Below are 24,678 nucleotides of genomic sequence, written 5' to 3' on the forward strand. Positions count from 1 at the left end.
GTTAGCAAAATAATCCTACGAAAGGTTAAGCGGTTTAGTATGAGTCGAGCGAAATACTCTTCCCTTCAAATCTTATTTGCTACCTTCCAAAGGTACTAGGAGCGTTGTAGCATAGGGCTTTTAGAATAAAACGTACTACGACTCAATGTTTGAGCACTCAAACAAGTGAGTCAGGCGAACAGAACACAGGTAGAACGCAGCAATTTGAGGAGGAAGTTGTGCATTGTTTTCTGAGAGCAAAAACTTAGGCAATTGTTATATCTCTTTAAAATCTGCTACTCAACCATGCTTATATAGGAGATTAAAGATTAAATTGCATTAATCATGCCATTAAAACTGATAATAAAACAAGTCTCTTTAACCTTCAACAAAATTAATCTAGAAATTAATTCTAAAGTTTAAAATTGGAATTAATATGAAATTAATTCCGTAACATCAGAATTAATGCTCCAGAACAGTACTCCGAAGAGCACTTCGAACAGTACCCAAAACGTAGTTCGAATGGTACTCGGAAGGTTACAACCGAGGAGTTAACTAGTCGGTAGTGCCTCAACCAAGCAATCCAAGTTACAATTAGGACAGGTTCGAAGAGTAACAGCTCGGACAACGGCTTAAATGTTAAAAAATATTTTTGAAAAGTTGGCATAACTTAACCCGCAAGGCTTGCCACTTTCCTTTTCTCAAGGCTCAATATAGGATTTGATTTGCACCCCCACTTGTGCGCAAGAGAAAGCCTCTATGTTATACTATTCAACATTCTTCTTAAAGGGTCTTATATATATAATGGTGCAAATTACATTCTTTTTCAAATGTGTGTTTGTTTCAAGCCTTTCCACATTTATTTTTCAACTTAAATGGGTACACTTTGAGAATCAATTTCTAATTCACTCATCATCCATTTTGAGCGTACAATATGTCAATTTTTTCATCTCACTACGAAGAATCCGAATCCACTTTGACCCAACCTAAATCGAGAGTAGACCTTACATATATTTGTATTACAAAATAGCCACTCACAATGCCATTTTATGCTATTTTTTTCAAAATAATCTCATTCCTCCATTGTAAAATAGTTACCGATGAGGTTTATGCTTGTATATAAAAAGTAGAAGCATTTTGGAAACAGTTTTTAGTTTTCGAAACTTAACAAATGAATTTGAAAAACACTTTTTTTTTTCTTATTTTTCAAATACAAATAACATATCTAATTCATCGTAATCACTATATATTGTCACTACTTACTAACTTTTACAAGCAAATTGAAGTGTGAATTGAGGGTGAGAAAACTACCGCAAGGTCTCTAGCAATGATAACCCCGTGCGTGCTCACATCCGCAAGTTAGGCGATGGTCTCTTGAAGTTGGGTACTTGCCCTTTTTAGTTGAATGCTCATGTTCACTTACATGGTCACAAATCTTCAAAATGGATCCACCCTGAGTTAGCCTATTACCTATACTATTCCCTTGGTTAGGCTATAGCAAAAGCGTAAAGATTTAAAGTTGGTTTATTATTAACTAAAACATGTTTTTATTTTTCTAGAAATTAAAAAACAAAAGTATGTGTTTTTCTTCCAAATTTTTAATTTGTTGCTACAATTCCAGTCAAGTTGGTTGGACGGTTGGTTTTGGTAATTACAAGATTCTAAGTTCTACTCCCAATAAAAATGTCCTATTGACTTTCTTTGTTTAAACCGATCAGCTATGGACAACTTAGGTTGACACGCCTTCATATAATAGTGACGTGGGTTTTCTTGTATCCAAAATAATTGAGATAATTAATTTATGTCGAGATAATGAATTAACAAGTCATAACTAAACAGTAATAAACTATTAACTAGTGATAACTGATAAATAATTAATCTATCGCCAATTATAGACTTAGTTGGAAAGGTTTTGGAAATAAAACCCTCAAAGTGCATATTTATTTATAGAGTAATGTAAATTGCTGTTCACAAAGTCAAGATGGCCGAGTTGGTCTAAGGCGCCAGTTTCAGGTACTGGTCCGAAAGGGCATGGGTTCAAATCCCATTCTTGACATTTTCATATTTTCCAATTCTTTGACAGTACCAAAATTGCTAAAAACACTGTAACTATTAAGCTGTATGAATGCAGTTATGCAAGTCACTTAGTGATGTTTTATTAAATTCTCAAATGTTTTTATATTATGTATTGGCATATAGCAAAGAAAAAATATTTAAAGTTGGTTTATTAGCTAAAACATGTTTTTATTTTTCTAGAAATTATAAAACAAAAATATGTGTTTCATTCCCCAAATTTTTGTTGCTAAAAAACAAAAATTTTCATTCCGTATAGACATCAAATGTTTAAAATCTTATATATATATATATATATATATATATGAATTTTTGTGTAAAAATAATTGATTCTTTAAAAACATAGAATAATCTCATTCATCTATTAAAATAGTAGATGGATGAGATCAATCAGTGATTCATCTGCATTTCATATATGTGATTCATTTGCATTTCATAAACGTTAATTTCATATATTAATGGTATTTTACTTTACCCGAGCCTATAAAATGAAAGGATGAGTTTTGACTCAACATATTTTAAAATGACCATGGTAATACCACGATGCTAATTTTTGACTTTTTGTCATTACTGAAAATAATTTTAAAATTATAAAGACCAAATTGATTAAAATTAAAGTAGAAATATTAATTAAATTACTATGTAGTGTGGTGATAAATTGTTATACGGTTGACCATTTTTCACACAGTTGTATAGACCATGATTCGAAAACGGCGCTGTTTCTTTAAGTCAAGAAACGGGCGAGCCGTTAAATTTTTAATTTAACAAATTCCAGTATTTTTGGTGCGTTTATAACAAAATGAAACTACGTAAAATTAAACTGAATAATTTGTTTCGCACATTGTGTTTATATTATCAAATGAAATTGTAATTGAATTAAAATGACACTTTAGTTGTGTTGAAATGAAAATGTAGTATGTATAAAATGAAACTGAATAATATGTCTCACATATTGAGTGTATATTGTCAAATAAAATTGTAGTTCAATTGAAATAATACTTTAGTTTTGTTCAAATTAAACTACAATATGTATAAAGAGAAACTGAATAACATGTCTCGCATATTGAGTGTACATTGTCAAATGAAACAATAATTATATGAATATGATACTTTAGTTGTGTTGTAATGAAACTACAATGTATATAAAATGAAACTAAATAACAGTTTCACATATTTGAGTGTATATTGGATTATTGTCCAATGAAATCGTAATTGAAATAGAATTATAATTTAGTGGTGTTGTAATAAGACTGCAGTGTGTATAAAATAAAATTCAATAACATGTCTCACTAGAATAAGACTACTGTATGGATAATTTCAAATGAAATTGTAGTTGAAACAAAATAAAACTTTAGTTGTGCTGAAATGAATATACAATGTATATAAAATGAAATTAAATATATTATACAAACATGTTGAATCAAAATGTTGATCACAATTGTTTGGCAAAAAGAAATCCAATTCAAGTCAAAAAAGGAGTACACCAAGATTAGAAATCAAATCCCAAACAAACTAGGAATAACACCAATACTGTTTTGGTTCTGATTAGTTGGCTATTTAAAGGACCTCTCACCATTACACCATTCACGAATTCCCTAGCTAATATTGTGAGGCATAAGAGAGTTTGAGAGGATTCTAAATTCCCCTAGAAAGTAGTACATGTGTTTAGGTTACAATAGATTAGATAGGAGAAGATCAATCTATTGTGTAATTTCTGGTCCCAAAACTATGTACTTTGAATATTAAGCTTTTAGTGGATTTAGGCAAATTCTCAAGACTGAGAAGTGCCTCGCAGAATAGGGTTTTTCCCAAACTGCGTTATCAAGTCTCTTGTGTTACAACTATTGTTTTAACATCTCTGTGTGCTGCGCATTACATTTTTCAATTGGTATCAGAGCCAAACTGCTTAAGTTATTAGCAGGATCCTAATGGAGTTTCCCAGAGAAGGACTATCAAATAACAGGCCACCAGCCTTAAGTGGTACAAACTATTCTTATTGGAAAGCTAGAATGAAAATCTACATATTAGCACAAGGAGAAAGAGTATGGAGGGCTGTTGAAAACGAATGGAAACATCCCCTTGATGACAATAACAAAGCAAAAGGTCGTGTTGATTGGAGCGAAGAAGAACTCAAAGAGTTCGACTATAACTCAAAAGCTATGAATGCCATCTACGGAGCCGTGAGTGAAGAAACATTCAAACTAATCGCTGCCACAAATGTAGCAAAAACAGCATGGGATATATTGTATGATCATCATGAAGGAAATTCAACAGTCAAACAATCAAAACTACAAATGGTCCAAACTCAGTTTGAAAATCTGAAGATGGAGGAAGAAGAAGATATCACACAATTTAATGGAAGAATACTAGAAATTGCTGGGGAAGCCTATAACTTAGGGGAACCCATTCCTGAAAACAGGTTAGTAAAAAAGGTATTGCGATCATTACCAGAAAGATTTATGATGAAAGTAACAGCTATTCAAGAAAGCAAAGATCTCAATACCTGCAAGTTAAGTGATCTAATGGGAAACCTTAAAACATATGAGCTTGAGATGCTGCAAAACAAAAAGCCTAATGGCAAAGGAATAGCCCTTCAATCAAAACAAGACACCAACTCAGATGAAGATACTGAAAAAATGGAAGAATCCATTGCTTTGTTGACAAAAAACTTCAACAGAGTTCTCAAGAAATTAAACAAATTCAGAAATAAGAACAAGAGTTTCTCAAATAATCAAGGGAGTCCATCATTTGCACAAAACCAATCCGTCAATTCCAAGAAGAAAGGGAATCCAAACCTTGATGGAATACAGTGCTATGAGTGCAAGGGATATGGACATATTCAGTCAGAATGTCCAAATTACCTAAGGAGGAAGAACAAAACATATGTAACAACCTTGAGTGATGACTCAGATAGTGAAGAAGAAAACAACACAAATTTTGTGGCCTTTTTCACAAATCATGAAGGCGATGATGAATCAAAGGAGGACATGCAAGATCTATTAAACTCGTATACACAGCTGCACGCCAAGTGGGAAGAAATCATCAAAGTAAACTTAAATCTCATGCAAGAAAATCACTTCCTTAAAAGTGAAAAGGAAAATGAAATACTTCTTCACAAAGAAACCCAAGAAAAGTTAATGAAATCACTAAAAGAGGAAGACAAGTTGCTACAGGAAATAAGAAGACTAACTGAAAATGCAGAACAATCAAACTTAGCAACAAGGAAAGATTCTACAGTCGAAAACAGAGAAGTGTTACAACATCACTTTCAACACCGTAGAAGAATCAGATGTTACTACTGTCACAGATTGGGACACATCAAGGCACACTGCTACAAAAGACAAAATGATCTCCATAACAGAATCTGGGCAAAGCAAGAACAAAAACCAGCCCAAAGAGTCTGGGTCAGAAAAAATCAAACACCAGTCACAGCCTATACTTCAAAAATCAGCAAAGAAACAAGTGTTTGGTACTTCGACAGTGGATGTTCAAGACACATGACCGGAAACCCAAACAATCTAGAGGACATACATTACAAAAGTGAAGGACATGTAACCTTTGGAGATGGAGAAAGGGGGCAAATCATTGCTAGCGGAACACTAAATGTCCATGGTCTCCCCAGATTATCAAGAGTCTTCCTAGTACAAGGCTTAAAAGCAAACCTTATCAGTATAAGTCAGCTGTGTGAAGATGAACTAAGGGTAGAATTCTCAAAAGAAAATTGCAAAGTGTACAACCAAGGACATGAATGCGTAATGATGGGAAAAAGGTCATCGGATAAATGCTACACATGGGATAGCCATTTAACCTGCAACCAAGTCACTATCAATCAAACACTTTTGTGGCATCAACGTATGGGGCATATAAATTTTCATGATATGAAAAAGGGACTAAAAAGGGGAGCATACCAAGGTGTTCCAAAACTGGACATTGATGAAAATAGAAAATGTGATGCATGTCTTGAAAACAAAATGACAAGAAGTAGCCACAAAAGAACACCAGGAATTCACACTTCAAGAATTATGGAACTTCTCCATATGGACCTCTTTGGACCCACTCAAACAGAAAGCATAGGAGGAAAACGGTATGTTCATGTAACCGTTGATGATTTCTCACGATATACATGGGTAAACTTCCTCAGAGACAAATCAAAAACATTCAACGCCTTCAAAATCCTCATCAACAAAATACAAAAAACATTCAACGCCTTCAAAATCCTCATCAACAAAATACAAAATGAAAAGGATCAAAAGGAAATCCTCATCAACAAAATACAAAATGAAAAGGATCAAAAGGTGGGAATCATCAACAAAATACAAAATGAAAAGGATCAAAAGGTGGGAAAAATCATCCGGTTACAAAATGAAAAGGATCAAAAGGTGGGAAAAATCATCCGGTTAAGAAGTGAAAAGGATCAAAAGGTGGGAAAAATCATCCGGTTAAGAAGTGATCATGGAAGAGAATTTGAAAACTCACAGTTCAAAACATATTGTGATGAGAATGGAATCCATCACGAATTCTCGGCTCCCAAAACACCACAACAAAATGGGATAGTTGAGCGGAAAAATCGGACCATACAAGAAATAGCAAGGGTCCTACTAAATCACAAAAGAATATCACCAAAGTTTTGGGCAGAGGCTGTAAACACCGCATGTTACTTGATAAATCGAGTATACATACGGAAAGAAACAAACATGACACCCTACCAAATTTGGAAAGGTAGGACACCAAATCTAAAACACACACATGTATTTGGTAGCAACTGCTACATACTAAGAGACAGAGAATCCTTAGGAAAATTCGACATCAAAGGTGACCAAGGAATCTTCCTAGGATACTCATCAAACAGTCGGGCCTTTCGTGTGTTTAATCTCAGGACAAACAGTGTGATGGAATCCATAAATGTAACCATCAGCGATGAATATTCAGAAGAAAACACTGATAATGATGATTACTCAGAAATTGTTGAAACAACAGTTCCACCATCAATGAATACCCCTTCAGAAAAAACAGAAACAGGGACCAAATCAGAAGATGAGGATGAAGAAACTAAAAAACAGCCTCTCATACCAAAATCAAAAACTCAGAAAAATCACCCCCTCGAAAATATCATTGGAGATCTAGAAGATGGAATAAGGACTAGAGGGAAAAAGAGAGACTACCTCAAGATGTCTGAAGGAGATCTTTGTTATACATCAAAAATCGAACCAAAGAACACCAATGAAGCATTGTTAGATGAATTTTGGATAGAAGCCATGCAGGAAGAATTACAACAGTTTGAAAGAAATGGGGTATGGGAATTAGTCACCAAACCACAAGATGTCAACATTATCGGAACAAAATGGGTCTATAAAAACAAAACAGATGAACAAATCGGAACAAAATGGGTCTATAAAAACAAAACAGATGAACAAGGAAACACAAAATGGGTCTATAAAAACAAAACAGATGAACAAGGAAACATAGTAAGGAACAAAGCCAGACTAGTAGCCCAAGGCTACACACAAGTCGAAGGAACGGACTTTGAAGAAACTTTTGCACCAGTAGCTAGAATTGAGTCCATACGGCTTCTAATAGCCGTAGCATGCATCCTAAAAATAAAACTGTATCAAATGGATGTAAAAACCGCATTTCTGAATGGGTACCTAAAAGAAGAAGTCTATGTAGCCCAACCAAAAGGTTTTGAAGATCCATATCATCCTGAACATGTCTACAAGCTCAAGAAGGCACTATATGGTTTAAAACAAGCTCCACGAGCTTGGTATGAGCGATTAACCCAATTCTTGCTGAATAAAGGTTACCAAAGAGGGAGTGTAGACAAGACACTATTTGTAAAAACTCATAAGAAAGATATCATGATTGCACAAATCTACGTTGACGATATAGTTTTTGGATCAACACAAAGCTGCTACAAGAACCAATTCATTACAGATATGGAAGGAGAATTTGAGATGAGTATGGTTGGTGAACTAAGCTACTTTCTGGGGTTACAGGTTAAGCAATTAGAAAATGGAATCTTTGTCTCACAAAGCAAATATGCAAGAAATCTTGTCAAAAGATTCGGATTGAATGAAAGCAAAGTTGTTAGAACACCTGTTCCAACAACAGAGAGGATCTCTAAAGATCCAGAAGGGAAGAAGGTGGAACAGACTTTGTATCGAAGCATGATAGGGGGCCTACTCTATTTAACAGCGAGCAGACCATATTTAAGTTTTGGGGTAGGGATATGTGCCAGATATCAAGCCAATCCCATGGAAACACATCTAAAAGCTGTAAAAAGAGTCATCAAATATGTAAAAGGGACCATTGATCTAGGTATATGGTATTCTTTTGACACAAACCAACACCTATCTGCATACTGCGATGCAGACTGGGCGGGAAATATGGATGATAGAAAAAGCACATCAGGAGGATGCTTTCTACTTGGAACAAATTTGGTGTCTTGGTTAAGCAAAAAACAGCTACTTGGAACAAATTTGGTGTCTTGGTTAAGCAAAAAACAGAGCTCAGGAACAAATTTGGTGTCTTGGTTAAGCAAAAAACAGAGCTCAATATCCCATTTGGTGTCTTGGTTAAGCAAAAAACAGAGCTCAATATCCCTATCAACAGCAGAGGCTGAATATATCGCTGCCGGAAGTTGCTGTACACAACTATTATGGATGAAACAAATGTTAGAAGATTATGGGATCCGCCAATCAACAATGACCATATACTGTGATAACAAAAGTGCAATAGACATCTCCAAAAATCCTGTTCAGCATTCACGAACCAAACACATTGACATCAGACACCACTTCATAAGGGGACTAGTTGAAAATGAAATCGTATCTCTCACACATATCAGTACTGACAAACAATTGGCAGATATCTTTACGAAAGCACTAGATGGAAACAGATTCTCAAAGTTGAGATCCGAAATTGGCTTATGCCAAATATAGTTCAAAAAAAAGAGAGAAAAGAAAAGAGCTGGAATAGTGAGGAAAAAGAAGGAGAAACTGAAGAAATATCTGACTATGTGAGTCCAAGAACACGTGAAAAAAAAACAGTCAAGAAGAAAATCAAGGAGAAGAAAGGCAAGAAGAAGAAAAGACTCCAGAAGGAAATTTTTGAGCAAAAAAAGGGGGAGAAACAAATTCAATTCTGACTCTTTTGTTGATCTACAGAAGATCTGTTTACAAACAAATTCAATTCTGACTCTTTTGTTGATCTACAGAAGATCTGTTTATGATGAAATCTGACTCTTTTGTTGATCTACTGAAGATCTGTTTATGATGAAATCTGATGCTGATGAATCTACTCACTAATTGGTACTACTATAATCATTTCCTCTGTCTCTCAAAAAATACCATACTGACCTGAAGTCACAAAGACTCAAACAGAAGATTCAGGACCAAAAGAGGAAATACAGGAGAATCAACTAAGGGGAAGAAATCAAGGTTTTTGCCAAAAATTTGACAAAGGGGAGAGTGTTGAATCAAAAGGTTGATCACAATTGTTTGGCAAAAAGAAATCCAATTCAAGTCAAAAAAGGAGTACACCAAGATTAGAAATCAAATCCCAAACAAACTAGGAATAACACCAATACTGTTTTGGTTCTGATTAGTTGGCTATTTAAAGGACCTCTCACCATTACACCATTCACGAATTCCCTAGCTAATATTGTGAGGCATAAGAGAGTTTGAGAGGATTCTAAATTCCCCTAGAAAGTAGTACATGTGTTTAGGTTACAATAGATTAGATAGGAGAAGATCAATCTATTGTGTAATTTCTGGTCCCAAAACTATGTACTTTGAATATTAAGCTTTTAGTGGATTTAGGCAAATTCTCAAGACTGAGAAGTGCCTCGCAGAATAGGGTTTTTCCCAAACTGCGTTATCAAGTCTCTTGTGTTACAACTATTGTTTTAACATCTCTGTGTGCTGCGCATTACATTTTTCAAAACATAACCAATTACACGGAACGGGTATCGTTTTCTTTTCATTAAAAGAAACGACATCGTTTTGTACCATAATGCAGAGTAAAATTTGCATGTGGTAATGTTACTTGTATAGGGAGTGTTTCAAAAAAAATAAATAAATAGACAATTCACGTAAATTTAAAGACTATAAATAATTATATAATATTGAGACATTTTAAATAAATCATAGAATCTTAAGGGGTGTATTTAATCACGACTTTCATATACTTTTAAATACTTTTACCAACTTTAAAAGTTTGGTGGTATTCAATTTATATTTTTCAACTCTTTAAAAGTCTACATGTATTCAATCCAGACTTTTCAAAACTCTTTAAAAGTATACCGGTATTCGGTTCAGACTTTTATTGAGTCTTTAAAAGTCTATTGGTATTCAAAAAGTTACTAACTTTCATAGACTCTATCAGAATAGGATTTCTGTAGACTTCTTATTGATTAATATAAATAGTTGAAATCCAACCCTCCATCCTAAAACTTTACAATATTCTCTACAGACCTTTTTTTTCCTCTATCTAAACTAGGCAAATTTTTCATCAATTTTACTGTACGTTTCAAATCTTTCATAAATACTCATTAATTTACTTAAATTTTTTTTTAATGTTCAAAGCATATTTTTGCTGCGATCGCAACACATTTTTTCTTGCGATTGCTGCTGTTCGCAGCAAATTTATGCGAGCTGTAGCAATCTATTGCTGCTGCGAACAGCATAAATATTTGTTGTAACCAGCAGCAAGTTGCTGCTGGTTTCAGCAAATTGTTCCAATTTTTAATTTTTAAATTTTATTTAATTAATATGCTTATTATTTTAATTCGTACTTTTTTAAGGAAAATTCGTACTTTTTCATTCTAAATATTTTGATAATTATATTACTCAACATTAGTTGTTTCATTAGTTTAAAAAATATTTTTATTGGTTATATTTAGTAAAAATTGATTATATTTTCTTTATGAATAATATACTCTGTTTTTGTGACATCAATATTTTTTTTTAAATTTTTTTACAATGCACTAATTTATTTATGATATATAAAAATATATTTTTGTAAGAAAATTATAAATAATATATTAATAAAAGTTATGAAATGTTTGTGAGTGTGTATTCAATTTAGATTTTTAATGATTTTTGTAGATTTTTTAATATGAAAAAAATTTAAAAAGTTTATAAATGTTTGTCCTATGGATATTTATAAACTTTTACAAAGTTAATAAAAGTTTAAAAGATTTTAGAAAAGTCCACAAAAACTATACAAAAGTCAATTAAAATCTATTACTTTAAAAGTTTTTGAAAATTTTTAAAAGTTTTGATTGAATACACTCCTTAGAATTCGACAAGTCGAAGGCATCATCTGGTCTGAACAGTGAAAAGTCCAGAAATATGAACGCTTCCCAAACTAAGCATAAAATCTTGGAAAGAAATATAAAGTGAACAGCATGCAGATTGCAAAGCACGTCTGTCAACTTTTTAAAAGGGAAGATTCTAAAGAAAAATAAAAAAAAATAAAAAACATTGAATTTGGTGGCAAATTATTGTGTGGAGTACCACGGTTCAAAACGACGTCGTTGAATTTGATGAGTTAGAATAATGTATTTTATATTTTTATGTGTTGAATAATAAAACTTTTGGATAAGATAATATACTTTATAAGTTAGACTAATGTATATTATGCTTTAGAATAGTACATTATGAGTTTAGAAAATATATGTTACAGTGAGTTGCGTAAAATATTGTATGAAACGATGTCGTTTTTGGACCGTAGTCCACACAGTTGTGTGTGGACCACTATCCATGCAATAACTATTTGGAATTTGGTACATGCACGCATCAGTATTATTCTTCCTTTTTTCAAAGCGTGTTTGATTTGAGTTATCACATTATTAAAAATATCACAACACTTAAATTTAAAGGGTGTAAGATTCTTAAATTTAAAGGGTGTAAGATTCTTAGTATATAATATAATAAAATTGCATTATATAACTATTCTCAAAATGTATGTTCACATAACTTTCGAAATTTAACTTCTTCGAGAATAACACAAAGGACGTATAAATGCAATGATCTTAACAAAGTTAACATCCCATACACCAAAATAGAACTACATATATCTATCATGCAAAGTGAGAAGACCTCCTCAAAAGCTGATGCTAATTTTATTGATAATTTTTAATCTTATCTATTAAATTAATATAAGTCAGTAAATTTACGAATAATAATTTCACATTTTCTCCTAGATTTATAAGTGACAATTCATTTTTAATCATTTTTTTTTCAAAATATTCTTATTTGATTCTAGTATTATTATGGCATGACCATTTTTTGTCTTTCATCAACAAAACAGTTTGAATTCTGCAAAATACAAGAAAATTTAGGTTTTCAATTATGAATTCTTTTTCTATATATATATATAGGAAGGGGTTCGGGTGAGAAGAAAGTCGCAAGTGAGAAGTGAGATAAAATCTCAGCTCTAGGTCTCAAAAATACGCACGGAAGGCACAAAGATGTGAAACAATTATTGAAAAAATTAAATTTCATATAGGATCTCCAACACAAATCATAAACGACCATAAATGATAAACAAACAAACAATATTTAACTCAAATTAGTAATTAGTGATCAAGATTATTTAACTCAAATTAGTAACTAATGATCAAGATTAATTGATCTTTAAAAAAAAGTTCATCATCTACAATTTTTTTTAAAAAAATGCTCTGAAAGGCACAACAATGTGCTTTGGAAGAAGGAATAATGTGCACGGTAATGCGCAACAATGTGCTTTGGAAGAAGGAACAATTAATGTGCACGGGAAGAAGGAACAATGTGCACGGAAAGAAGGAACAATGCGCTCTGTATGGCATAACAATGTACACTGGAAGAAGGAACAATATGCACTGTATGGCATAACAATGTGCATTTCTTAACACTGTGTGGTGTATTTTTTCATACATAGTGGTGTGTTTTTGGTGATGTGTACGGTGTACCTAATAGTGCATATTTGTGTGGTGTATTTCTTAACACTGAGTGGTATAAACCGCACTGACCGCACGGGAAGGCACGACCACACCTGATTATGACTATATATATATATATATATATATATATATATATATATATATATATATATATATATTCCACCCCTACTAAGACTTCAACCCATGACCTCCCATATGGGAGAGTCATTTCGTTCCACTAGACCACAAGGTCCAGGAGTGGAGCTAGAAAACTCGAGTTGGGGCCGATGTAGTAGAGGAAATTTACCATGTTTGTCAATATTATAATTAATCACACCATATTATTATATATATCATACATTATTGTAATTATTATTGATAATGATTTCTACTTATACTTTGTATAATAAAGTATGAAATACATAATTATATGAGTACGATTGACATGGATGTGATCATTACTCTAGAATTTTTCACATAACACAGAATATCATAATCATAATAATAATAATAACAACAACAACAATAAGAACAACATTTATTTAAATATAAATTGTCAATTTTTATCAAATAAAAAGTTTTGTTAATTATTTAGTCACAAAATTTTTCATAATTAATTGATATTCATTTTACTGATTAACTGAATATTTCAAAATTTGAGAGATACAGACAAAAATAAAGATCAGAAATTAAGCAATCAATATTAATTTTTGACAATTTCAAAACTAATTATTTAAACAAGCAAATGTAAATCTTCAAAGTGTAAATAAATAACTAAAACACGAAATAAATCATTAATTAATTAATCAACATATCTATTAAAACTGAAGCATATATCTCAAATTTGGAGATTTTTTAAAATAAACTGAATATTTGATGCCATCCATTATTAAAATATTGATAAAAGAAATAAGATAAAAAGAAAAATGGTGACTTTAATTATTTGATTTATTTCTTTCTATTTAATGAATTTAAACTTTAATATATTTTTTGAGTTCACTTAATATAAACATAATAGATTGTTTAAAAAAAAATAAAAGGGATCAAAAGTGTATTTTATCCCTACTATATCAATATATACATACCTACATATTTACTAAAATAAGGTGGCTCTGCCCTGACAAGGTCATTGGCATTGGTAGTAGATTTAGTTCTTAAGGAATAAAATTTGCCACTATTGAAGGACTAAATATACGCATCGATTGCAACTAAAGATACACATCGATTGCAACTAAATAACTAAAAATGTCATTTTTTTTCATAAAAAATTATGACACAAGTTTGAATAATAATAATAATAATAATAATAATAATAATAATAATAACAACTAGAGGACAAAAATGCAAATGCTATTAATAATAAAAGTAACAAGTCTTCCTCCTCCACCATAATAATAATAATAATAATAATAATATTATTATTATTATTATTATTATTATTATTATTATTATTATTATTATGATGGTGGAGGAGGAAGACTTACTTTTATTATTAATAGCATTTGCATTTTTGTCCTCTAGTTAACCCGCGGTAAAGATTTAATTCCTAAAGGACCAAATCGACTATTTGATTAAGTGACATATTGGTAGTATAAATAGTCCTCAAAGGTCCAAAATCAACACTTCGCACAAAAGTTAAAATGGTTATCCATATAACTCAGAACAATTATAATAACCAAAATTAAAAATATTTTTTTTAAAAAAAAAAAGTACAAATAGCATATTCCATTCCAAGATAAGTAAGAGATGAAGGCTCACTCGGAAAGGGCATATCCAAATAACATAAAACATTGCCAGCTCTGCCAGCTAATCCATTAATAAAGTAATAATGGCAACAATCGTTTCACACAAATTTTTCCAAACGGTCCAATGATTCGTACAGTGGAATGCCATGCAAGAAATCAAGTTCTTTTGTACGGTATAATTATGTGTCTGCTACAGAACAGCTTCGAAAGCCCAAAACCCCATCATTGGAACTCCCTTGAGCACAAACAACCCCATTTTCAAAGGGCAAAAAAATAGTAGCCATTCTCAGGTGACCAAACAGTTTTCAAATGGGCAGCTTACCATCAAGGGTCAAAACCTTAGAAGGTCAAAGAATTGGCTGGCATGCTCAAATGAAGATCATCAAATTTGACCACTACTCCTTACTTGAATAAAATATTTCAACATAATCACTGCATATCAGCTAGGTCAGCCCTAAAATTAGCTAAGCCAGAACGGGCTTTAATTCACTGATTCAGTAAGCAGTATTTGGGAGAAGAAGAACAGGTGAGTTTTGCACAATAGAATTTAAGGAAATATGTATACTACTCCTTTAGTTGTATAAAATATATCAACATAATACATACATTACCATTTATTCATAACTCGAACACAATAGTAACCCAGCAAGCTAGTTTCTTTACACGCTAAAATCAGACATATATAACTAACAATCCCGAATGTTGCCCTCCCACATATATATATCCAAATGCTCTCACCAAAACCCAAAAACAAATCCAGGAAAAACAAGCTCTAGTCCAACATATCGGTTAAAAGGGAGATGACGAAACCCCCTCTAAAAACCTAATCCAATAATAATACACCTATAAGTCAGCTTCCTTTCATCACTACATCCTATCTATTCTCTTTATTTCCACACCTCTGTACTGTCATCATCCAATTTTCTCAACCACTCTATACAAACTCAACAAAGGCATCCTATGTACAACAAACCACTTTAAAATACATTAGGCGACCATCTAAACTACCTCTTTAAGGAGTCGATGTAGAAGATTCCTGCCTTGGCTCTCTCAAGCGTTGGAGAAGTGTTTCAGCCTGCTAAAAAGTAACATAAAATTAAAACACATTATGGTTAAGAACTCAAATGTTTCAATCATAACACCACCGTGGCATGGTCGAAAATCTATAGGACTATAGCTTTAGTTCATTAAAAAAAAAAAAAAAGCACCACAATCATTGAAAGCACCAGCCTTGAGTGTGTTTATTCATATAATACATAAGTTGCATAGATCAACTACCACATCGTCCAAATCAAAAAAGTTCCCACTAATATATATCACACAAATAGGGCAGCTCTTCTTTCAAAATCTTCCAAATCGTTTTCTTTTCAATCTAGACATCAATACAAATAAAGTTCATACTTTGCCATCCACACAAACACAAATTCAAAGGTCTACCCATTTTTATAATATAATAGTGCAAACCAAATTATATGCTAATAGCATTTTAAGAATTGAGGAATAATGGAGCCAAAATCCTTAAAATGAATTGTTTGTGGTAAATCATGTTTGTAGCTAATCAAGATTTCATTCAATAAAGGGTAACCCCAGCCCCAGCCAATATGACTACACATACAAACTTGTCATAACAAGGTCACAAGTTCGAATCAGTTATGGGCAACCTAGGCTGATTTACCTCCTTATGGTCCTTTCCGGCTAGGGTTGAATCCCAGCCATCTTGGTTTGAGGGCAACTTTAACTGGTTTCCCTCTTTGTGGTCCTTTACCAACAAGGATCATAAGGCGGAGTTTACCCCGCACACCCCCGACTAGTGGCTGCGGGTTTCCTCATCACCCAAAAAACAAAAGAGTGCATCCAAGAACATCAATGGCAGCAAACTAAGCTCACCTTGTGCTTAGCTTTAGCAGTTCCAGTCTGAGACAAGGCAACAAGGGGAGGAATCCCACCTTCCCTGACAAGCATTCCCCTGTTCCTAACATTATCCGAACACAACTGGGAAAGCGTCAACACTGCAAATTCCTTTCCCTTATCAGACCCATCCTCAATAGCCTCCACTAGCGCTGCAATTCCTCCCCCTTCCACAATAGCTTCTTGCCCACTTTGGATCCCAGCCAAGCTGCTAAGCACCACCATAGCCTTCTCTGCCAGCCCAGTCCCCTGCTCTCCCACCAGTCCCACAAGCGGCTTCACAGCGCCCGCGGTTACCGCCCTCTCCTTATTCAATTTCACCGAACAGAGCTTATACAGCGTGGTTAAAGCGTCTTTCTTGCCCCGATTCGACCCGCTCACGAGCAGAGCCACCAATGGCGGAATAGCCCCGCACGCGCCGATTGAAAGTTTATTCTCGTCTAACAAAGCTAAGCTCAGGAGAGCACACGCGGCGTTTTGTTTCGACGTCTCCGTCCCGGTTTTGAGCACGTAAATTAGGGATTTTATCGCGCCGGTGTTCGTGATAATGCCCTTGTTAGGCTCGTGAAGAGAGAGGTTTAAGAGCGCCGTGACGGCGTGCTCTTGAGTCAAGGGATCGGAGCATCGGAGCAACGGCACGAGTTTCTGAATCGCACCGGACTCTCCGATCAAAGCCCGATTGTCGGCTCGATTCTTAGCTAAAAGCCTCAACTTCGCCGCCGCCGATCGCTTCACGGCCACCGAGGAAGAGCACAACGCGTCGACGCAGAGCTTCACCGTCGGCTGGAGATCCTCCGGCGTTATGCTCTCGATAATCTCCGTCGAGAAATTCTCTCTCTCCAGAAACCCGTGGCAAGGTTCGGGTTCCGGGTCGGGCTCCGTGTTCGGGTCCCGGTTCTCGACCGGATCCGAAGCCGGAATAGTCGCTAACCGTTGTAACTCCCCGGAAATGTCGCTGCTGCACGCGGAAAAATCGCTTAAAGCTTGTGATATCTCGAGGTAATTATCTTCCGAGCCGGAGCTTTCATTGAATGCCGGCTTATTGGCGAGCTCGTCGAGACGGACATCCACAACCGAATCGCTCAGATTCTCCGATAAATCGCCGGAGTTCTCAGAACCCGACCCGCCGGCCTGATAAAGATTAGACCGGAAAGTGCGCATGGAGCGGCCCATAGACCAGTGGATTTTGATCGACGACGACGACGGCGGCGGAGTGTAGTAGTAACAAGGCCGCGTTTGGCTGAACCTGTTGGAGCTAGAATTCGAGAGAGACCGAGAATCTTCCAGAGAAACCATGATTAACAACTCACCCAAAGCTTCAAAACCTTTTGATTTTCCAACTCAAACAAACACTCCAAGATTAAAATTATAGAAAATGGGGAAGCGAAATTCTTGATCTTGAATGAAAAAATGGGTGGTTTTGGGCACTCAGCGTCGGTGAAAGTGGGGATTGCATGACCATAGACAGGATTTGTGGGCTTTAAGGGGATTTCATGGTGAGGTTTTATGAGGGGTTGAGAAGAAGGGAGATCAGAGAGACGACAAAAATTGGCTGGAATTGTTGTGTGGAAATGGAAGAAGAAGGCGTGTTAACTGCGTGGATTTTATCTGTTTAGTGGCTCTAAATGGGTTCTTTCATTATGGTCTATGGACACCATAATAATGTCACTCGCCTTCGGCCTCGTACGTCGAGAGAAGTAGCAATAGCTCATAAAAACAATTGAGTTAATTTTCAATTCAATTATGATCGAATAGTTAAATAGGTCCATCTATTATTCATAAAGTGTTTAATTAATCACTTGTTTAAAATAAGAGTTAATTTGATACATAGATTTTTTAAATTTTTTATATTTATCATTTTTTTCACTGTTTGATCCAATTTTGATGACATAACGTCCAGTTAAGTTGATATAATGACAAAATATTTTTTTTAGTTGATATAATGACAAAATATTTTTTTTTTTTGGACATGGCATCCAACAAAATAATATTTTCCTTCACATGGCTTCAATCCACAGAAGGTTGCTCCAATCCCACTGACCTTTCGGTGGAATTACTTCAAACTATCGAAAGTGAGTTTTTTACTTTTAGGTGGCTCCAATTCTACCAGAAGATCGAATTATAATATAATTCCATCTTCCAGCCTTAGTCCATGGGAAAATAGATTTTTCACTTTTCGATGGTGTGACAACTCCAATTTTATGGGGTGACTAAAGAAAAAAAAACTTCAATTACAAATGCATCATTCTTATTTTATTTTAGTACATGAAATTTAGTCTTTCCAAACAAGAAAAACGCACTCGTGCCTTGCTCAAAAAATTTCAAACACATTTACTAAATGTGTCATTCCAAAAATAACACCAATGTAAAAATAAAATACAATATTAGCGCCTTTCATCGTTGACATAAAAAAAAATAAAAAATTCCTCCCATAAGCGCAAGCTCATACTCCAAGTTGTTTCATGTACCTGATGAAGCCAAGACGACGAGCAAAGCTGATACGATTTTGAGAAGATGAAGCTGAAGAAAGAAGTCGAAGATGGGTTTGAGAAGACGAAGTTGAAGATGAAGAACATACTAATAGGGTTTGCTTGGTTTAATTTATAGCCTTAATAAATTCCATCTTATTTATAGCCTTAATAAATTCCATCTTAACAACTTTTTTTTAAAAATTAAAATCCCATGTCAGCTTAAATGGACTAGCAACCTGATGGAACCTAAAAAAATGGTAAATGCAAGAATTTTAGAAAGTTTATGTATCAAATTAGCTCTTATTTTAGACTGAGAGATTAATTGAGCACTTGTAAGTAATGGACCTATTTGACCATTCTACCTTCAATTATTTTACACTTTTATTTTTTTATTTTTGAAAACTTTTTACATTTTTATATTTAGTTATTAATTAATAATTAGAAAAAACATCAAATAATTAATTCATCAAATTTGTGTACTTTGTAGTTTGTACAATTGGATCACTGAATAAAAAATTTATACAATTAAACCATCTAACACTAATAACATGTTTGGTAGAGTTGGTAAAGAGGAATTGCAAATTTTTTCACACTTTATTTTAAAAAGTGAACGTTTTCAAAGTTTGGTAAGAACAAATTACAATCATATGAAATTGCAATTTCTCAAATTGTGCAAGCCAAAATCAAATTAAATTATATGTGTTCTCTCTCTTCTAAAAAGTTAAAATAAATATTAGACTGCACATTTATGTTTATATTTTGGAGGTATTGATACATGATTGTTTTAACTGATAACTTGATAACGTATTGATGGTTAGATCTAGATGCTTTATAGAATTTCGATTATCGACTGATTCGGTTCAAAAATATCGAGTTCCAAAACCTTTAAGTTTGATAAGCATTCCCTGCCCCTTGCTCCCTCCCCCTCTTTTCTAGACTTAAACTTTCTCGGGTTCAACAATCTTGAATTCCTTGAATCCTAGCTTAAAGATTTTCAATTCCATCATTATTGAGGTTCAAGCTAGATTTTTTGTAAATATTAACACTATGCTATGGGTGAGAATAAACCATACCTCTCTCTATTGGAATACTCTTGTCTCTTGCCTAGCTTATCAATAACTAAAATAGAGTATGCATACAAAATGACATTTGCAACTAGCTCTAACTTGCAAATCATTCTTCTAAAAAAAAAATACCCTAATAACAATTATTCAAAATTAAAGAACTAATTTGACATATTATTAGTCTACTATATTGTTAACAAATTAAGTAATGTCTTGACAGACAAAAATTTTCTATTAAATTTAGGTTCCTCATAAACACTTTGTTAAGTACTCCGTATAATTTTTAGTACTTCTATAATAATTAAAATTTAGGCCCTGTTTGGTAAATAATCAGCCTATCAGTCAATTTTGGCTTATTTGACCACTATTAGTTGTTTAGTTAATAAGCTTTTTGTAACTCCAAAATGCTAAAATTCAAAAGGCTACTCAAAGCAGCCTTTTCAATTAGCTTTTTGAGAAAAGAAATTATACCAAAAAGCTATCAGCTAACAGCTAATTTATCAAACAACTTTCTACAATCAACTAATATTATCAACAAATCATACCTTCTAACCCAAACAGCCAATCCAATCAGCCAACCGCCATTTACCAAACAGGGCCTTAATCTTTAATGGTTATATTTCTACACTAATTTTAAAACATGATACTTATGTTGGCTTTGATTTTATAGATGCGCCAATGGAAAAGTAAAGCAAAAGAGTGGAATTGGCCAATTTTCATCTAAGATCATATGACTTTTGTTAAGTTTTTTACTTATATCTCAATATAAGAGTATAAGAATGTAAGTTATTACAAGAACATTTGAAACCAAACATGAAAAATGCAACTTTTTAAGAAGATTACGAAGTTTATTTCCAGCATTAATGTGGTTGAAGCAAGCACTAAAGTTGGAGTTAAATTGCTAAGAGTATATAAATTAAATGATGTGCACGAAATTTATTTGGAAAAAATTAACAATAATCTCATGGTCAAATATTCTCCATATCTCCATTTAGAATAAAGATTTCAAGATCATGGAACCTAGCTTTTCATATGCATGCATAAGGCAATATTCTTAAAAGAATCTCAATATTTGGACCATATCTTGTAAATCACCTAAAATTTTAGCATCTTGGAACCTATAAATAAGGGCATTCCCAAGGCTTGAAGGGTGATACTCATGAAATTCTCTCCCCCTTTCCATCAAAATTTCTTGTTCTCTTCCATCTCAAAGGCGGCCATAATATAACTAGAAGCGAGGGAGAATGAGTTTTTAAGGTATCATCTACTTGAAACTCGAGTTTGTATTTTTTAATTTTCATCTTTCTAGTTATTTATATGTATTTGTTTTGCTTATATCTTGTTTTGATTAAAACCCAATGTAGATTCTTATTTATTGTTATTTCATTAGTCTAGTTATGGTTTGCTTGGCATATTAGTTGTGGTTGCCTACGAAAAGAAAAAAAAAACTGTGGTTAATTTACCCCTTTTGAATGTTTGCTTATGCTTGGACAACATACTTGCAAGATTAGCGATCGCTATTTGTCTTCCCAAAAAGTTTGAATCCCCAACTTCAAAGGTTTCTGGTCTTAAGCTTTGATTCGACAGAACATTTGAAAACATGTAAATCATGGTAATTCAGATAAATACAGAGACTAGACATTTGCTTATTACACACAAGAAATTTCTCACTTTGAGAAATTGCTTCTACACTGTTGCTGGTGAGACCATTAGTAGAAATTGCTATTTGTCATTTTTAAGTCTTAAAATTAAACTTATGCATATTTTGTTACTGTAGCAATGATGACTAGTGCCATGTCATTAAAGTTAATGATTGTCTTTGTCTTTAATTATACCAAGTTTAAAGATATAAAAATAAATAAATTAATTAAACAAAATTGAGATACATGAACTGAATTGGCAACATTACATATATAATGTGAATGTTGCAGACACTTTGGCAAATAAGTTTCAATTAGTTTAAATAGACTTAATTTTAGTTTGTCTAACTAATGATTTTTTTTTTGTTTTGTTTTTAACGGGTGTTTTGTTAGAGAGAATTACGATTTCGTTCCCACTTAATTTTACATAATTCTGAAATCAAGCAAATTCCTTTTTTGCTCAGAGAGAATTGCAATTCTGGGAAATTGAAATTCTCTCATTTTTATGAAATTAGAATCTCATGCCTTCGCTTAGTATTTCAATTCCATGGAGTTTAGGAAGAAAAAAAAATAACGTTTAGACGAAATTATCCTTCTCTTTTTAACAAAAAATTGATGTTTTACCTCTCTCTTTCGATTATAGTGTGTCTTCTTCTTCTACTCTCAACACAGAACAACAATCAGTAGTCTAACCTCAATCAAATATGTTTTCTCAAAAGTCTCTTATCTATTTTATTGCTTTAGTTATGCAATTCTAGAGTTTATTTACAGAGTGTTACATAAATTTTCAAAAACGAAATTTGAATTTGGTCATTTAGGATTAATCCCTTTCAATTCCCATTTAGGATACATATTTATAACAACAATAATAATAATAAGTATGGGCATTTTGGACTTTATAGTAATTATTCCCTTTCAATTCCCATGTATACCAAACATTGGAATTCAAATTTTCAGTAATTCTATTCCTGCAAGCTAAACAATGGAATTTAAGTTACTACTTTATTCCACATCATTCATCTTCCATGGAATTGCAATTCCTTTCCCACGTAATTTTCTCCCTCCAACCAAACACACCGTAAGTTCAAAATTGATCTTACTTATTTATATATTTATTTTTTGGGTGACGAGAGAAGCCCACAATCACTACTCAATGGTGTGTATTGAGTAAACTTTGCATTATACAATCACAACGGTGGCGGAAAGTCAAGGACAATCAGTGACTGTCCCATCCGCCACTTTTGTACAACAGTGGCGAAAAGTCAATTTTGCACTAGTGTGTAACCCTAATCGGTAAAGGATCACAGGGACATAACCCAGCCTAGGTTAATCATAGTTGACCAATTCAAATCCAGAAGGTCAATAAGTCACTTCAATTGAGGATCAAACTTGGAATATTGTGATTACTAAGGTATCAATCCGACCCACTTAATCATATTTATTTCTCTAACTGTAAAAAATGTTTCATTTTTAGTCACAAATGTTTAGATTGAACTGCGGAAGCTAAACCTTGTCAATTTTTAACTCAAGAATAAAAAGTAAAAAATGTAATAATCAATGGAATAAAACTAAATTTAATTTAATTCACCAATACTAAGTCTTTCTCTCGCCTCCTTCGCGAGCCGTTCTTCGCTTTTTAGGGTTTTGGTTTTTCTTGCTTTTTGTCTATGGCGTCCGACGATTCTGCTGCAATCTCGCACATGTGTGCGAACCTTACACTTGCTGATGTTGATGCGGAGGATGTATCTGTGCATTTACCTAACGTCCAGATTAACACATGCGAAGGGGAACCAGCGTACTATGCAGTAGGCCGACTCGTTACCAACAGATCAGTCAAATTCCTGTTTTTTCAAGATACAATGGCCTCGGTTTGGCAACCAGCCATGGGAGTTACGATGAGGCAACTTCAACCACAGCGGTTCTTGATCCGTTTCTACCATGAAACTGATCTCAATAGAGCGCTAGCTGACGGACCATGGACGTATGAACAGAACTTGCTAATCATGCAGAAGTTGTGCCCGGAAGATGATCCAGAAACGATGCCTCTGAACTTTGCTGAATTCTGGATCCAGATACACTCTTTGCCTATTGGTCTTCGATCGGCAGTGGTAGTCTCGGCAATAGGAGGTTTTTTGGGATCCTTGGTCCAAACTGATGAGAAGAATTTTGATGGTTCTATGAGAATGTACTATCGAGTTCGAGTATCAATCGACATCACCAAACCGTTGAAGAAACAGATGAAGTTGAAAAAAGACAACGGTACATGGGTTTTTGTTGATTTTAAATATGAGAGATTGCCAACTTTTTGTTTTATCTGTGGTGTAATTGGTCATGGTGACAGAGTATGCCCGAAGATTGCACAAGGTTTTGATGTGAAGTCTGAAAAACCCTATGGTGTATGGTGGCTACGCGCGGGTTCGCGGAGAGGTGTACCTACAGCAGGTCAAAAGTGGGTTGCTCCAGAACTGGATAGTGCTCGCAAGGATTGGAGAGCGCCTGGTATGGATGATATTGAAAAGCCAGTTGCGAACACTAGTAGCAGACCAAATATGGATGTAAATGTTAGCCGTGAACTTTCAGTTGCAAATATGGTCTCTAGTGATGACTTACCAGATGTTGTAGTGGCTGACTTTAAGAGGAAGAGGGGTGATGTTGCCAGTACTTCAGAAACTTTGAATGAGACAGCTATGGAATGTGACATGATTGGTTCAAAAAACGGGCAGAAGGCCGGTCTTGCTTCGCAAGCCCGCCAAGAATTATGAGTTTCATGTCTTGGAATTGCCGGGGGCTTGGCAACCAAACGGCAATTCGAGTTTTGGCGGATCTTATCCGCACTAAGAGGCCGACAGTAGTTTTTTTAATGGAAACTTTCGTTGA

The 24,678-nt window shown here is 33.9% G+C and overlaps 3 protein-coding genes and 1 non-coding gene across 5 annotated transcripts in view; 2 read left to right on the forward strand and 2 right to left on the reverse strand.

The window, feature by feature from the left end:
- Positions 1-24,678, reverse strand: part of LOC116022221 (farnesyl pyrophosphate synthase 1-like) — a 462,332-nt gene that overhangs the window by 401,942 nt on the left and 35,712 nt on the right. The window lies entirely within an intron of this gene.
- TRNAL-CAG lies at positions 1,955-2,035 on the forward strand. The gene has a single exon. It is a non-coding gene; the product is annotated as a tRNA-Leu (tRNA).
- On the reverse strand, positions 15,265-18,265 carry LOC116022219 (U-box domain-containing protein 4-like). 2 transcript variants are annotated; one of them, XM_031262835.1, is made up of 2 exons: positions 16,606-18,265; positions 15,265-15,796 (listed from the first exon to the last, which is right to left on the reverse strand). In XM_031262835.1, the coding sequence occupies exons 1-2, from the start codon at positions 17,920-17,922 to the stop codon at positions 15,731-15,733; spliced, it is 1,383 nt and encodes a 460-aa protein (XP_031118695.1). In that variant the 5' UTR covers positions 17,923-18,265; the 3' UTR covers positions 15,265-15,730. The 2 variants fall into 2 exon arrangements, with proteins under 2 accessions (XP_031118695.1, XP_031118696.1); XM_031262836.1 differs by having other exon boundaries at positions 15,265-15,793; positions 16,606-18,263.
- LOC116023546 lies at positions 23,469-24,563 on the forward strand. The gene has a single exon (XM_031264549.1). The coding sequence runs from the start codon at positions 23,469-23,471 to the stop codon at positions 24,561-24,563; it is 1,095 nt and encodes a 364-aa protein (XP_031120409.1).

This window comes from Ipomoea triloba, chromosome 6 (genome assembly GCF_003576645.1).
Source record: "Ipomoea triloba cultivar NCNSP0323 chromosome 6, ASM357664v1".
Lineage (NCBI taxonomy): Eukaryota > Viridiplantae > Streptophyta > Magnoliopsida > Solanales > Convolvulaceae > Ipomoea > Ipomoea triloba.

Coding starts and splice junctions, on each gene's coding strand:
- LOC116022219 (XM_031262835.1), bottom strand. CDS start 17,922: ATGGTTTCTCTGGAAGATTCTCGGTCTCTCTCGAATTCTAGCTCCAAC. Junction 15,797..16,605: donor CTGCTAAAGCTAAGCACAAG/GTGAGCTTAGTT, acceptor GTTACTTTTTAG/CAGGCTGAAACACTTCTCCA.
- LOC116023546 (XM_031264549.1), top strand. CDS start 23,469: ATGGCGTCCGACGATTCTGCTGCAATCTCGCACATGTGTGCGAACCTT.